Raw genomic sequence first — 13,766 nt, 5'->3', positions numbered from 1 at the left:
TGCAATGAACAGATATTTTTAATTAGAAAAAAATCAGTTTTGAGATTTTTAGACAAAATTTTTAAAAACTCAACTAAACATCCACAATGCCAGGAACTGCATGATCCTATTTCCTCATTTAATCCTTATTACTACCCTGTAAGTAGGTATGATCTTCATTTTCAACAAGGAAATTAAAAACCAGTTAGAGCAGGAGGATGGAGGCCTGTGGCCCTGTCCTGCTCCAGACAAGGGTGAGTAGGGGCAGGGCCACAGGCCTCCACTCTCTGTGCAGAGATCCTTCCCTCACCTGCCTCTCCCTTAAGGGTCCCTTTTCACCCAGAGGGCATCTGATCCTCCGCAGCACATGGAGCCACGTCACTAATGAAATTCAACTACACATATTCAGGTAAAACACAAAAATGTGTTTTCTGTACAATGTGGCTCCCTGAGTGCAGGCCAAATAATTCCTTCAGTGTTCAAGCAGAGAGGGGTCTCACTGTTGCCCAGGCTGGTCTTGAATGATCCTCCTGCTTCAGCCTCCCAAGTAGCTGGAACCACAGCTGTGTGCCACTACACTTGGCTAATTTTTTTAAAAACTTATGTAGAGACAGGGTCTCTCTATGTTGCCCAGGCTGGTCTTGAAATCTTGGGCGCAAGTGACCTCTTCCCACCTTAGCCTCCCAAAACACTGGGATTAAAGGCCTGAGCCACAGAACCTGGCTGTGAGGGCCCTTTAAGAGTAAACTTGACCATTTGTGATCTTTGCATATCTCAATGGTTTTAGAACCTCACCTCTACAAAGAGTAAGACTCTATTCCAGGAATGCTCCAAGACACATCTGACCAAAACAGAAGTACGTGGGCACTTGGGAAAGAAACCAGCTGGACACTAGCTCCCTATAGGAGAGTCCCCCATTTGCTGTAACCGAACCCTCCCATCCACTCCCAGGCTTCAGTGTAATTTATCTGACTAAGGTGTGCAGGGCTGCTCACTCAGTCGTCTATGCCTGGAAACGTGAGTGTCTCCACTGCACCCCTGCTGGAACCTTACGACAGGCAGCAAACTTACTTGGGGCCTGATTTGCTTCCTTCTTAGGTTTCTTCTCCTGCTCCCGCTTGGCTGCTTTGAGGGCGTCATACTCCTTTCTCCGGCGCTCCTTCTCTTCCGCCTTCTCCCGCTTCCGCAGTTCCCGCTCCTGGGCTTCCTTAGCTCGCTGCTTGGCCTCGCGCTTCTTCTCTGCCTCTACAACAAAACACACCAACACCTGACTTCTCTTCCACAAACACTCTGGCAGTTTGCTTTCCCAAGTGATTAAAAGTATAGATTCTGCCACCTTTACCCTGGTGCCATGGATCACATAAGAAATATTCAAAGGAAAAAGCCATCTTTCTGCTCCTGGAAGTAGCCCTCCCTAAAAGCAGCTGCTCTCTGGGTTTGCTGAATGGATTCTGATTACGAGGTTCCTATCCTCAAGCAGCAGAGAAATTAGGGTAAAATAACAAGGAGGCCCTAAGCAAGGCATGGAGGGTAAGTGGTGCTCCTCTAGAATGAGGCACGAACTCAGAACTCAGACAGCAGCTGATAGCCTTCTAGAACTCAGCTATGAAGAGAAAAAAACATGGCATGGGGGGGACAGTGAGAAGAGAAAATGAACACTCAAGTTTACGGTTAGAAACAATGAGGCCAGGAGCAGTCGCTCAGGCCTATAACCCTAGCACTTCGGGAGGTGAAGTTGGGAGTATCACTTGAGGCCAGGAGTTCCAGACTAGCCTGGGCAACATAGCAAGACTGTCTCTACAAAAAATGAAAAAATGAGCCAGGTGTGCTGGAACATGCCTGTAGTCCCAGCTACCTGGGAGGCTGAGGTGGGAGGACGGATTGAACTCAGGAGGTAGAAGTTGCAATGAATGGTAATTGTGCTATTGCACTCCAGCCTGGGTGACAGAGTGAGACTGCCTCAAAAAATAGAAAAGAAAAAAAAAAGTAAAAATGGCAACGTTGTTCTAAAAAAGTGAGTCTGCTTTCTTACTACTGCACAGACTGGTTTGTTTTGCTGTGTTTTTTTTAAGGCTAGTCAACTGAAGGACTGGGAGTGAAGATGGAAGAAGGAAATCTCCAACTGGTTGTGATCAATTAGTTGTAAACACCACTGCACTCAAACCAGCCAACATTTGACTATTCTTAAAAAACAAATAAGCCTAACAGTTTGTCAGAGTAGCCTCTAGACTTGAACTCATGAATCTGAGAACTGAACACAGGTACACATTCAGATTTACTCAGCAGTTCAAGCATGTTTACAAACTTCCAAATTACAACCTCCAAATTATTGGGTTCTAAAATTGCCTTTTCAAATTAGTTATTTGGAAGTCTGAAGTACATTTTTCTAAAGCCAGAATGCCACAAATGACGGTTAAATGTCCTTTTAGGGTTTAATAGCCTATCTGAGCCATAATGTTGCTGAATAGCAGTACTGTAAGTAAGACTGTAGCTTTCCACTGCTTCTCCATGTAGAAACAAGCTCCAAGTTCCAGCTGGGCACCAGGAATGCCAAGAACACACACTACCCAGCCTCTAGGGAGCATGGGCCACTGGGAGGTGAAGGCAGCAGGGGTCAGAGGAAACAGCCATGTCTTGCCACAGTGGCCATGCCACATAAGGGATCTGGGCATCGTGACCTCAGGGACTGCCTGTAATCAGTACTGTACACATCCCTTCTTGAACCACAGTAGTCCTCCAGTGAGGGGCTCAGAAATCAGCCAGCCAGTCAATATAGCACCTACTATATGCCAGGGGTTATTCTAAGTGCTTGAGAAGCAGCAGTGGAGAAAACAGGCCACGTTCCAGTGTCTCTCTCATTTACTTTCTAGAGGAGACACACAATAAACAAGTGAACGTAAAGATGACAGTGATCTGTGCCATAAAGAAACTAGCAGAGGGGCACCTGCAGTCCCAGCTACTCAGGAGGCTGAGGCAAGACAATGGCATAAACGCAGGAGGCAGAGGTTGCAGTGACCTTAGACTGCACCACCGCACTCCAGCCTGGGAAACAAGAGCGAAACTCTGTCTCAAAAAAAAAAAAAAAAAAAAAAGAAAGAAAGAAAGAAAGAAAGAAACTAGCAGAGAGTATGAGAGTGACAGGTAGGATGGTTACTCTCGTCCAGCTGTCTGAAAGCATCACAGTTAACCTAAGGCAACGCTTGTGCAGACATGTGGGGTTATGAGGCCAGCAGGTAGGGACTAAGGGAAAAGAAAACCCAGCAAAGCCCCCGAGACTGCAGCTGGTGTATTCAAACTGACTGAAGTTAACGGCACAGACTCACTTGTGTGTGCAACAAGGCTGGCGGAGAGCAGGCAAACAAGTTAGGGCCAAGGTGGGTTTCACTGGCCTTGTCAATGAATATGATTTTATTCTAAGTTCAGTGGGATGCCACTTGTTTTAAGAAAGTAGCAGCATAATTATTTATGTTTTAAAAAGGTCTCCCAGACTGTTGGGAAGACAATGAGTTTAAGGAGACGGCACTGTCATGGAGACATGTTGGAAGGTGCTGTGGCGGTCCCAGAATGGTGGCTGGTTAGAGATGGCACTGGAGGTGGACAAACAGTCCCATATGGGACTTGCTGACAGACTGGGTATGGAAATTACAGAAAAAAAAAAAGGAGTCTTAATATCTTTTCCTACTTCAGGCTTGAATAACTACAGGAAAAGTAATCTACTACAGGCAACACTGGGAGGGACTGAAGCGCAATCAGGAATCTGCTTTGGCCACGTTTCACAGGAATGCCTATCAGCCCTCCAAGCAGAGATGAAATATAAGCAGCTGACTGCCCTAGAGCTCAGCAGGGAAGCCAGGACTGGAGAGAGATTCATCATATGAAGATGATACCATCTACCACAATGCTGTCCCCCCACCGCCCACCAACTGTTCTTTATGACTCTTCTACTGGATTCCAACTCTGGAAGCATGAGAATCCACTGGCTGGGATGAGGACCTGGAAGGTAACTACAAGAGGGACAGCCACTTACCACGTTCTACTTCTACCCGCCGCTGCCTCTCCCGCTCCTGATCCGCCTGCACAGCCTTCATGTGCTGTAACACCTGCAAAGGGAAAGGAGGAAAGTAGTACTTTTCAGTCACATTTGCACAGGGAAGTCTCAAAAAATAGACTATTTTCAAGCTCCCAGATTATCATGGCAGCAATGTAGTTAGGCTGGATGTGGTGGCTCATGCGTATTATTCCTGCACTTTGGGAGGCTAAGGTGGGAGGACTGCTTGAGCCCAGGAATTCAAGACCAGCCTGGTCAACATAATGAAACCCCATCTCTACAGAAAAATATAAAAAATTTGCCAGGCACAGTGGCACATGCCTGTAGCCTCAGCTACTTAGGAGGCAGAGGAGGGAGGATCACTTGAACCCAGAAGATCAAGGCTGCAGTGAGCTGTGGTCACGTCACAGTACTCCAGACTCTGTCTCAAAACAACCACCACCACCAAACTGTTGTAGTTAATTCTATCTTTGTATCCTAAAATTGCTGTGCCCACCTTAGTCGGAGAAGAGTGATAAGAGCCCAGGTCATTAACTGTCAGAAAAAAGGGAAACAATGCCAGCTCGAATCTGTAAGTTCTGCTGTTTACACTCAGTCTCACATGCATGATTCCACATGATCCTCAGCAACAACGTGGGGCCAGCATTTCCTCCAACACGCTTTCCTGACTGCCCCCACCAAATCCCCCTCCACCTACTCCTTTGGAATTCAACACAGGACATTGTAACCACTTGCTACCTATCTGTCTTGGTCATAAGATGGCAGATTTCTTAATGGCAGGAATGGCTGTCTGGTCTGTAGGTATCCCACAGGAGCATGGCTAGCACAAAGTTTAGCTAATTGCAGGCATTCAACACATATATGATGAATGGCTGATTGGATTCCCATTTCAAAAGGAAGAAAACCAAGACTCATATGGAGATTTGTCCACTGCACATGGCCAGAAAGCAGCACAACTAAGACCTGAGCACAGTCCCCTGTGTTCCTAGGGCAGAGCTTGTTACACGCACTCTCACTGTATGCAGAGGAAAGGTGCAAGAGAGAGGCCTACACACAGCACACTCGTACTGAGCACTCTGAGCTCCCCAGATCCGCATCAAATTGTTCACGGATGACCTCTGACCATACAACCACAAAGATTCTCGATATGATGGGTGGAGGAGGTTAAGGACCTTTTTTTTTTTTTTTTTTTGAGACGGAGTTTTGCTCTTGTTACCCAGGGTGGAGTGCAATGGCACGATCTCAGCTCACCGCAACCTCTGCCTCCTGGGTTCAAGCAATTCTCCTGCCTCAGCCTCCTGAGTAGCTGGGACTACAGGCACGCGCCACCATGCCCAGCTAATTTTTTGTATTTTTAGTAGAGACGGGGTTTCACCACGTTGACCAGGACGGTCTCGATCTCTCAACCTCGTGATCCACCCGCCTCGGCCTCCCAAAGTGCTGGGATTACAGGCTTGAGCCACCGCACCCGGCCGGTTAAGGACCTTTTTTATCTTTTTTTGGAGCTGGGATTCTTTGGCTGTAGGGGACAGAGTATAAGCTTGGGGTCCAATGTAATCCTGACTACCCTTTATTGTATAACCTTGGCGAGTGACTTAACCTTTCTGAGCCGATTTTCTGCTCTGGAAAACAGAGATAAGATATACTTCTAGCGAGTGCTCTGGAGAATAAATCACATAACTTGTATTGGCTGCCTTGGATAATCCCTGGCACTGTATGTGCTCGATAAGTACTGCTGCTTATTTTCTTTACCACACAGTAAGAAAAAAGAAGAAAACCTAAACGATTAGCAAAAGGGCCTTGTTTCACTACTGCACTTAATAATTACATCTGAATATACATGCCCGTGAGACAGACCTGTATATTCAAATATAATTCTTAATTCTAGGAAACTCCAGACACACGTACCCCCAGACAAGCACACACCCATCATAAGAAGTGTTTAGAAGCAAACCAGCTAAAGGATCTTCAAAAGTGTGGTTGGGGCCAGGTGCAGTAGCTCATGCCTGTAATCCCAGCACTTTGGGAGGCCGAGGGGGGCAGATCACTAGTTCAAGACTAGCCTGGCCAATATGGTGAAACCCCATCTTTACTAAAAAAAAAAACAAAAATTAGCTGGGCATGGTGGTGTGCACCTATAATCCCAGCTACTCAGGAGGCTGAGGCAGGAGAATCTCTTGAACCTGGGAGGTGGAGGTTGCAGTGAGCTGAGATTATGCCAATGAACTCCAGCCTGGGCAATAGAGCGAGACTGTCTCAAAGGAAAAAAAAAAAGAAACCAGGTCTGGAACAAGTGTTAGCGCTCAGGGCACTCAGGAATTGGGGAAGTCAAGGGTCCTGTTGCCATGATGCAAGGAGAGTGTAAAAAGTGAGAATCTAGGGTGTTGGCTGAGGAAGAGGAGTAAGGTGAGTGGATCACCTGAGGTCAGGAGTTTGAGACCAGCCTGACCATCATGGTGAAACCCTGTCTCTACTAAAAGTGCAAAAATTAGCCAGGGCTGGTGGCATGCCCCTGCAATCCCAGCTACTTGGAAAGCTGAGGTGGGAGAATTGCTTGAACCCAGGAGGTGGAGGTTGCAGTGAGCTGAGATGGCGCCATGTTCTCCAGCTTGGGCGACAAAGCGAGACCCCATCTCAAAAAAAGAGAAAAGAAAAGTTAACTATCTGAAAATACAGGCAATGCAGAAATGGGACAGAGTCTCCTAGTCTAGAGTCTGTGAGCTCCTGGAGGGTAAATTTTTGTTTAGCTAACCTGAGCTCACAGCATACAGTATCATTTTTAAAAGGTGCCTTAATATGTACCAAGCTGATTAAGACTAACCCATAGACCCACCAGGATTTAAGTCGTACCTGGTCAGTGCTGGTAAGACCTAAATAAATTCCTGCAGACAAGTGACCTGATTCTGACTGACCCAGGCCATTTCCCTACAAAGCCTAAAGGTGTGCTGCAGCTCTAGGACAGCAGTGCCAGGGGCCATGGCTTTAGTTACCACATCCACTGTGTTGCCTGGAGCTTTATGTGAATGAGATATGCAAATACAGAAGGCCTTTGTACTCGATAAAAACAATTTCTATATGTCAAAAACTGTAGAATATCATCAATTTCCTATGGTTCCACATATTATCTACTGAATGCATGGATGAATGGATGGATGGATCAAAGGTGTGTATACGCTGAGGGTTTCTTGTGTCAGAGAAATGAAAGTAATGCCAACTCCCTGGGGCTCTGAGGATTGTGAGACGGTGCATGGAAAGCATCCAGGACAAGGGAAGAGTCATCAATGGTAGCTACTGTTGGCCTTCAGGGTGGACATCACTCCTACAACATCCAGCTTTCTTTTTCTTTTTTTTTTTTTTGAGATGGAGTCTTGCTCTGTCACTTAGGCTGGAGTGCAACGGCGCAGTCTCGGCTGACAACCTGCACCTCCTGGGTTCAAGCGATTCTCCTGTCTCCCAAGTAGCTAGGATTACAGGCGCTTGCCAGCACGCCCAGCTAATTTTTGTGCTTGTAGTAGAGACGGGGTTTCACCATGGTGGCCAGGCTAGTCTCGAACTCCTGCCCTCGTGATCAGCCCTCCTTGGCCTCCCAGTGTTGGGATTACAGGCATGAGCCACTGTGCCCAGCCAGCACCCAGCTTTCAAAAGGGGATTTCATCGCTCACTTACACTGTTCTCATCTAAGGGAAAACTCTTGCCTTAACTACTTGGTTGTTAACTTTGTGCTTGAATTCTTGTAGCAAGAGATGATACAGATGATGAGATTATATAAGAAGCCCTGAGCTAATGATAAGAAGTATCTTACTCTCTACTTGAAACAGTAGAGACTCATCATTCACACATGTAACTTACATTAATTCTAGTATTTAAAGTTAAGTCTTTTTTGTTCAATATGCACCTCAAATATAGCCAAGTCATTCATCTGGTGCTCAGTTGAAGTAGCAGCAATCTGTTCCAAAGCTGGAGGGAAAAAATGTCTACAGCTTAAGTTATTAAGAAATGGGTATAATGGTATTTTTAGTAGGCAGGGTCTGGCACCTTCAAGGTTAGTGGCCACAGACAATGGCTGCCTTGCATGCTGCCTTCAGCTCCTCACTCCTATGTAAGATGACTCAACTGGAACCCAATACCAGGTATGCCCAGAATGTGTCTGCTTACAGATATAAACTTCCAGCTGTGACACCTTTATTATCACTTTTATGATCGACATTCCTATGACTGTGCCTCAGGAAGGCCACAGCCCCTAACCCTCTGGTACTGTTAAAACAACTGTCCTGAGTACAATGATGTGGTAAAGAAAATTAAACAAACAAACAAAACAACCGACCACACAGTGTCATGTTGCATCATGCAAGGTCCTGGCTTCTTGAGAGAGGAAGTGCTACAGTAAAGCAGAAGGCAATCTTGTTCTGCTACTTGTAAAGTAAATGCAGGGTGGGCTCGGCTCATGCCTGTAATCTCAGCACTTTGGAAGGCCAAGGCGGACAGATCATTTGAGGTTGGGAGTTCGAGACCAGCCTGGCCAACATGGCAAAATCCCGTCTCTACTAAAAAACACAAAAATTAGCTGGACATGGTAGCAGGTGTCTGTAATCCCAGTTACTCGGGAGGCTGAAGCAGGAGAACTGCTTGAACCTAGGCGACAGAGATTGCAGTGAGCTGAGATTGTGCCACTGCACTCCAACCGGGCAACAGAACAACTCTGTCTCAAAACAAATAAAAAACAAAAAATTAAAGTAAACGCTTTCTGCTTAACAGAATCACAGTGGACGTATTTCACTGGGACCTGAGTGCTTAACTCCACACAAAGCTCCAGGTGCCCTAGGAGGGAAAAACAGGCAGAGGAGAAGTCCCAGGGGAGAGTGTGAGGAGCCCCCAGGAGCTTTGTGCTCACCTTGTTTGCACACTGCTTACACTGCTTCTCATCCAAGCAGTCACCTGCCACCTTGGCCAGGACAGGATCCAGGGGGTTATCCTTCAGGTCCAGCCACTTCAGGTTCTAGAGAGATGGGCGATGGGCAAAGAGGCTCGTTAAGTCCAAGTTCACACACACAGTCCCTCAGGGTGGAACAAAATGAGCAGGAAGAATGCCCCTCTGTGTTCCACCTATAGGAAGAGCCCTCTGAGGCAGGACCAGCAAGGGGGTACTTCGGTCAGCCTTTCTCAGCGCCATGCACCAGAGTCCCTGAGATCTCTGCCACACCTGGCCATGAAACACTGGTTCATGAACTGTTACCTTGAGCCGAGCAAAGCTGACAGGCAAGGTGACCAGCCTGTTGTTGAGGAGATCCAGGTGCTGGAGGTTGACCAGGCGGCCGAAGTCTGCTGGCAGCTGCTGCAGCTTGTTCTTACTCAGGTCTAGCTTCACCAGGTGTGTGAGGCCACAGAAATCCGACTAGGATCCAAAGAGAGAACATCTAAGCTAAGCTTGTCCAACACGTGGGCCAGGACAGCTTTGAATGTGGCCCAACACAAATTTGCAACCTTTCTTAAAACATTAATTTTTTTTTTCCTTTTTTCAGCTCATCAGTGTATTTTATGTGTGGCCCAACTTCTTCTTCCCATGTAGCCCAGGGAAGCCACAACAATGGACACCCTCATCTAAGCCTTGGGCTCACACACTTTGGTCTAACTGTCTGGAAGCCTTCAAGTCAGAGGTATCCCTGAAAAAATCCTGATTCTACTGTTAGTAGCTATTCTTCCTCAAATGAAAATAGGAGAGAACACTCGCCACTCCTGGTGATAATTGCCAAGAAGAGTATGGAAAAAGGTTTAGCACAAAGTAGGCACAGAACACTATTCCTTCATCCTATCCCTTCATCCGCAGTTCTTGCTCCAGCCCACCCTCCATATTGCTCCTGGAGTGGTGGGGAACCCCTTCTGTCCTTCCACAGCACCCTATGCTCACCTTTCAAAGGATCTGTCCAAACAGCATGCCTGTCCATTTTCTTAAAAAGATTAGGCCCTCCTGGAGTACTCAGTCTGATTCTTGTTATTTGCAGCGCCTTGCACAGTACTTAACGTAGGTGCTCAATGGACATTCTGTGACTAACTGAACTGGCTGGGGCCCATCCTACCCATGTCCTGGCTCTTTCTCAGCACAAGTCAAAACATCCCCCTGACATTAAACCTTTGCTAAGCACCCATCTGAAACTGATGGTACAACCTCAGCTAATGAGGCACTATTCATGATCTCTAGGGACTTGGAAATGCCAGTGGATCTGCAATGCAGGGTGAAATGCAAGTGGTCAGTACAGACAACAGAACAAACTCAGACTGCAAAGTGCACTTGGCTGAAGGACCATCTGGCAAAAGTGTACAGAAGGAGTGGGGCTGCAAGGAATTGCCACCCTGCTTTTATTTTTATTTTTTTAGAGGTAGGGTCTTGCTATGTTGTCCAGGCTGGTCTTGAACTCCTGGGCTAAGTGATTCTCCCACCTCAGCCTCCAGAGTTGCTGAGGTTATAGACAAGAACCACAGCTCCCAACATATTCTTTCACTCAACACAAAATACTTCCTGGAAGAATGGGGATCTTCCACTGGAAGAAGTGGGATCTCAGACGTTTTTGACTGTTAGAAATAGTTTTTGATGAGCTGTGGGAAGATACTATAGACAATGAGCAAGGCCTAGCACAATACTGAGAGGTGAATGGACTAATGATCCGATGAAGGCATTTTGCCAACTTCTGAACTTGATCGCTGAGCCAGAGCCAAATAGAAAGTTACTCTGGAGTACAGCAAGGAGTGGCACGGCCAGAGTGATGGGTGGAAGAGGCAACAACGACACACTGAGGCCTCCTCCGTGCAGGAGCAGTGCTTATAGAGGAGAGGCTGAAGGGCTGTATGAATCCACTGTCTACAGGTGAAGCTGAAGAACTAGCAGACACTGTGCAAGAAGAATCAAAAGGATCTGCTCATCGACTGAATATGCTGGCCAGACTGAGCAAATCTCGAGTAATTCAAGTCCTCTGGGAGAATAATGATAAGACAGTCCCCTAAGATCACATTTTCTCTTGCTCCCCATCAAAAGACGCACAAGGAAGCTGTTCACAGCTTTCTCCCTGGACTGCAGAGCAAGTTACAGAATGGTCTCTAGCACCCTGTATGCAGTAGCGAGGTAAACTATCTTTTGGAAGAACAAAATAATGTAGAAAAAAGATGAGCCCAGTAAGTTACTTAGCATCCTGTTGACTTTAGTTTTCTGTGGCGTGACTTTACGACTGTTCTGAAGAGTGAAGCCTCCACCTCAATTCCGTTTCCACTGAGACTAACCACCCCACTTCACTGTGCCTCCCCTACACACTCAGATTTAGCTATAGCCTGCCTGCAGGCCTACCCTGAAATTATGTCTGATGACACCCTCACACACCCCCCATCCACCCCCGAAACAGGAAGGAGATGCATCCAAGATACCAGAAGGAGTCATGGCTGCTTGCCAATCTTACCGGTAGAGTAGTCAGTTTATTACAAGACAGATCCAGGATGGTGGCCTTTGGAAGGGCAGCCTAGGAAAAAGAGAATGAGAAAAACCTGTCAGACCAACACCTGGAACGATTCAGCGACATCTGTTAATGAAGCATTTTCCAGAGAAAGTTCCCACAATTAGGAAAGGCCTTTTTAAAACCGCAGTAAAGGGTGACGTTCCTGGGAATAAGAGGAAAAATGAGCCAGTCAACTCTGATCTAAGGAAGAATACAAACAGAAGGGATGTGGCTGTAGAACATTCAAGAAAGGAAACCTCAGGCGAGGCACAGGGACTCACACCTGTAGTTTCATAGTCTCAGCTACTCGGAAAGCTGAGACAGAAGGATTGTTGGAGCCCAGGAGTTTGAGGCCAGCCTGGGCAACACACTGAGACCCTGTCTCAAAAAAAAAAAAAAAAAAAAAAGAAAGAAAAGCAAAATTTAGATTCTTAGACATTATTCCTAGCATTTTGAAAATAAATATTACCCTGTGTCCCTCTTATTAGGTTTCAGGGCAGGGAATGTGTCTAATAAAGCGTCTCAATTTCCATTTTCCCCAGTTCAGGGCCTTCCCCAGAGCAGGTACTCAATACCCATAATGTTCCCTGAATCATGATTGATCGGGTAAGTAGCGGAGTGAATAATGAAGTTAAAAAAACAAGGCCCACACAGCCCATCTTTATTTTCCCACGGTGTCCAGGCTGGACAGGCTCAACAAAACTTTCTCCCTGAGGTTAATGCTGCGCTGTTCAGATGCCTGGAGTAAATGGTTTCAGAGAGCAGGCCTAGGGCAGGGTGAAATAAGGAGGGGCATCTTCCTGGGGTAGAAAAGGAGGCAAATATTCAGTTAAGGGTCCTCTGGCAACCTGCACTTTTTCTGTCACGAAGTCCTAAGAGTCAAGTGTGACCACCTATAAAAGTTTTGAATACTACAGTGGGAAAAACAACACAATAACAGCTACAAGTATCAGTATTTGCTACCTTCCAAGCATTTTTAATTACAATGGTATTTAACTTCGCAATAAGCATGAGATAGAAACTATTATCACCATTGTATTAATGAGGAGATCTAGGTATAAAGGCTAACTCGCTTGCCAAGGGCACTTAGCTATTAAGCAATGGAGCTGGGAGGGGCTGGGAACCCGGTTCTAACCACCATAATACCAGTCCACAGTGGAAGAAAGACTGGGCCCAGCGCCCAAGGCTAATGTAATTTATCAACGGCAAAAAGCAAAGTGTGGGTCACCCAAAGAGAGGCTAGCAGGGCGTTGGCGGGAGTAGGAAACGCAGGGATGTGGGAACTAGCTCCACGTTGACAAAACTAGATGCCTAATCTCCCTAGGGCCTTAAGCCTCAGTTTACAGGGGAAAGATGTGGAAGGGGAGCGATGGGGACTCCCACCAGTTTCAGCGGAATTGGGATGAGACTTTACCAGCCAAGCAGTGAAGAGTTCACTTTCTTCGAAGTAGGCAGCCTCAGGGCTCGGGCAGCCAGCTGGAATTGCCAGCTTCCTAGAAAAGCCAGGTTCTGGGCCACACCCAGGTCTACGAGGAGGCCTACTCTCTCGGAACAAGTCACTCATTCATTCTCGAATCTATCCCAGTAACTACTCCGTGGGCTCCTACTCTGGGTCGGGCATGAGTTGGGCGCTGTGAAAGCCCCAAAAGGTGACAGATTCGCTTCTTGGCCTGTAAAAAGCCTAGGGCCAGAGAAGCAGAGCTTCCCTATCCTCTGGAACTGCGCCAAAGTGACACGTGTACATCCCGGGAAGAACCTTGGGCTGGACACGGCCTCCCAGGGAACTTAGTCCCACCACCCCGCTTCTTGTTAAAGAAGAGGAAACTGATGCTTGGGAAAGTAGGCGGCCCACGTAGGGGCCAGCGCCCGGCGAAGGTGGACGCCTAGGCCTCGCGGGACGATACTAACCAGCTCCTTCACCGGGACTTCATTCAGGTCGCTGAGGCTCAGGTCCAGTTCGTTACCGTCCAGCTTGTCGCGGAGGTTCCCGCCCTTGCTACCGGCCTTGGTCATGGTGATGCCGGCTGAGCGGGCCCCGGCTCCGGGGTTCCGACTGGCGGGGGAAAGGAGCTGAAATGCCGCTTGTCAATTCAGCGGGCCCCCACCCAAACGACAACGCCTGAGCCCTCCGTCGCCGCCGGTGCGAGACCGCCTCCGCGAGGCCGCCTCTGCCTGTCCGCCCGCCGACCGCACTCCGAGCCCGGCGCCTGGCTCCCACCGGTGCCGCGACGACGACCACTTCCGTGTCCACGTCACCTTCC

The 13,766-nt window shown here is 47.5% G+C and overlaps 1 protein-coding gene across 1 annotated transcript in view; it reads right to left on the bottom strand.

The window, feature by feature from the left end:
• The window catches only part of LRRC59 (leucine rich repeat containing 59), a 16,282-nt gene extending 2,516 nt beyond the window's left edge, over positions 1-13,766 (bottom strand). The window contains exons 1-6 of the mRNA XM_003931268.4: positions 13,414-13,766; positions 11,470-11,529; positions 9,261-9,419; positions 8,919-9,023; positions 4,007-4,079; positions 1,051-1,224 (exon numbers count right to left, since the gene is read on the bottom strand). Coding sequence (XP_003931317.1) covers positions 1,051-1,224; positions 4,007-4,079; positions 8,919-9,023; positions 9,261-9,419; positions 11,470-11,529; positions 13,414-13,518 — 676 coding nt within the window. The 5' untranslated portion in view covers positions 13,519-13,766. The remainder of the gene's footprint in view (positions 1-1,050; positions 1,225-4,006; positions 4,080-8,918; positions 9,024-9,260; positions 9,420-11,469; positions 11,530-13,413) is intronic.

Source organism: Saimiri boliviensis, chromosome 17 (genome assembly GCF_048565385.1).
Source record: "Saimiri boliviensis isolate mSaiBol1 chromosome 17, mSaiBol1.pri, whole genome shotgun sequence".
Lineage (NCBI taxonomy): Eukaryota > Metazoa > Chordata > Mammalia > Primates > Cebidae > Saimiri > Saimiri boliviensis.
The sequence above is the reverse complement of the archived record's forward strand: the minus strand, read 5'-3'. Positions and strand labels throughout refer to the sequence as shown.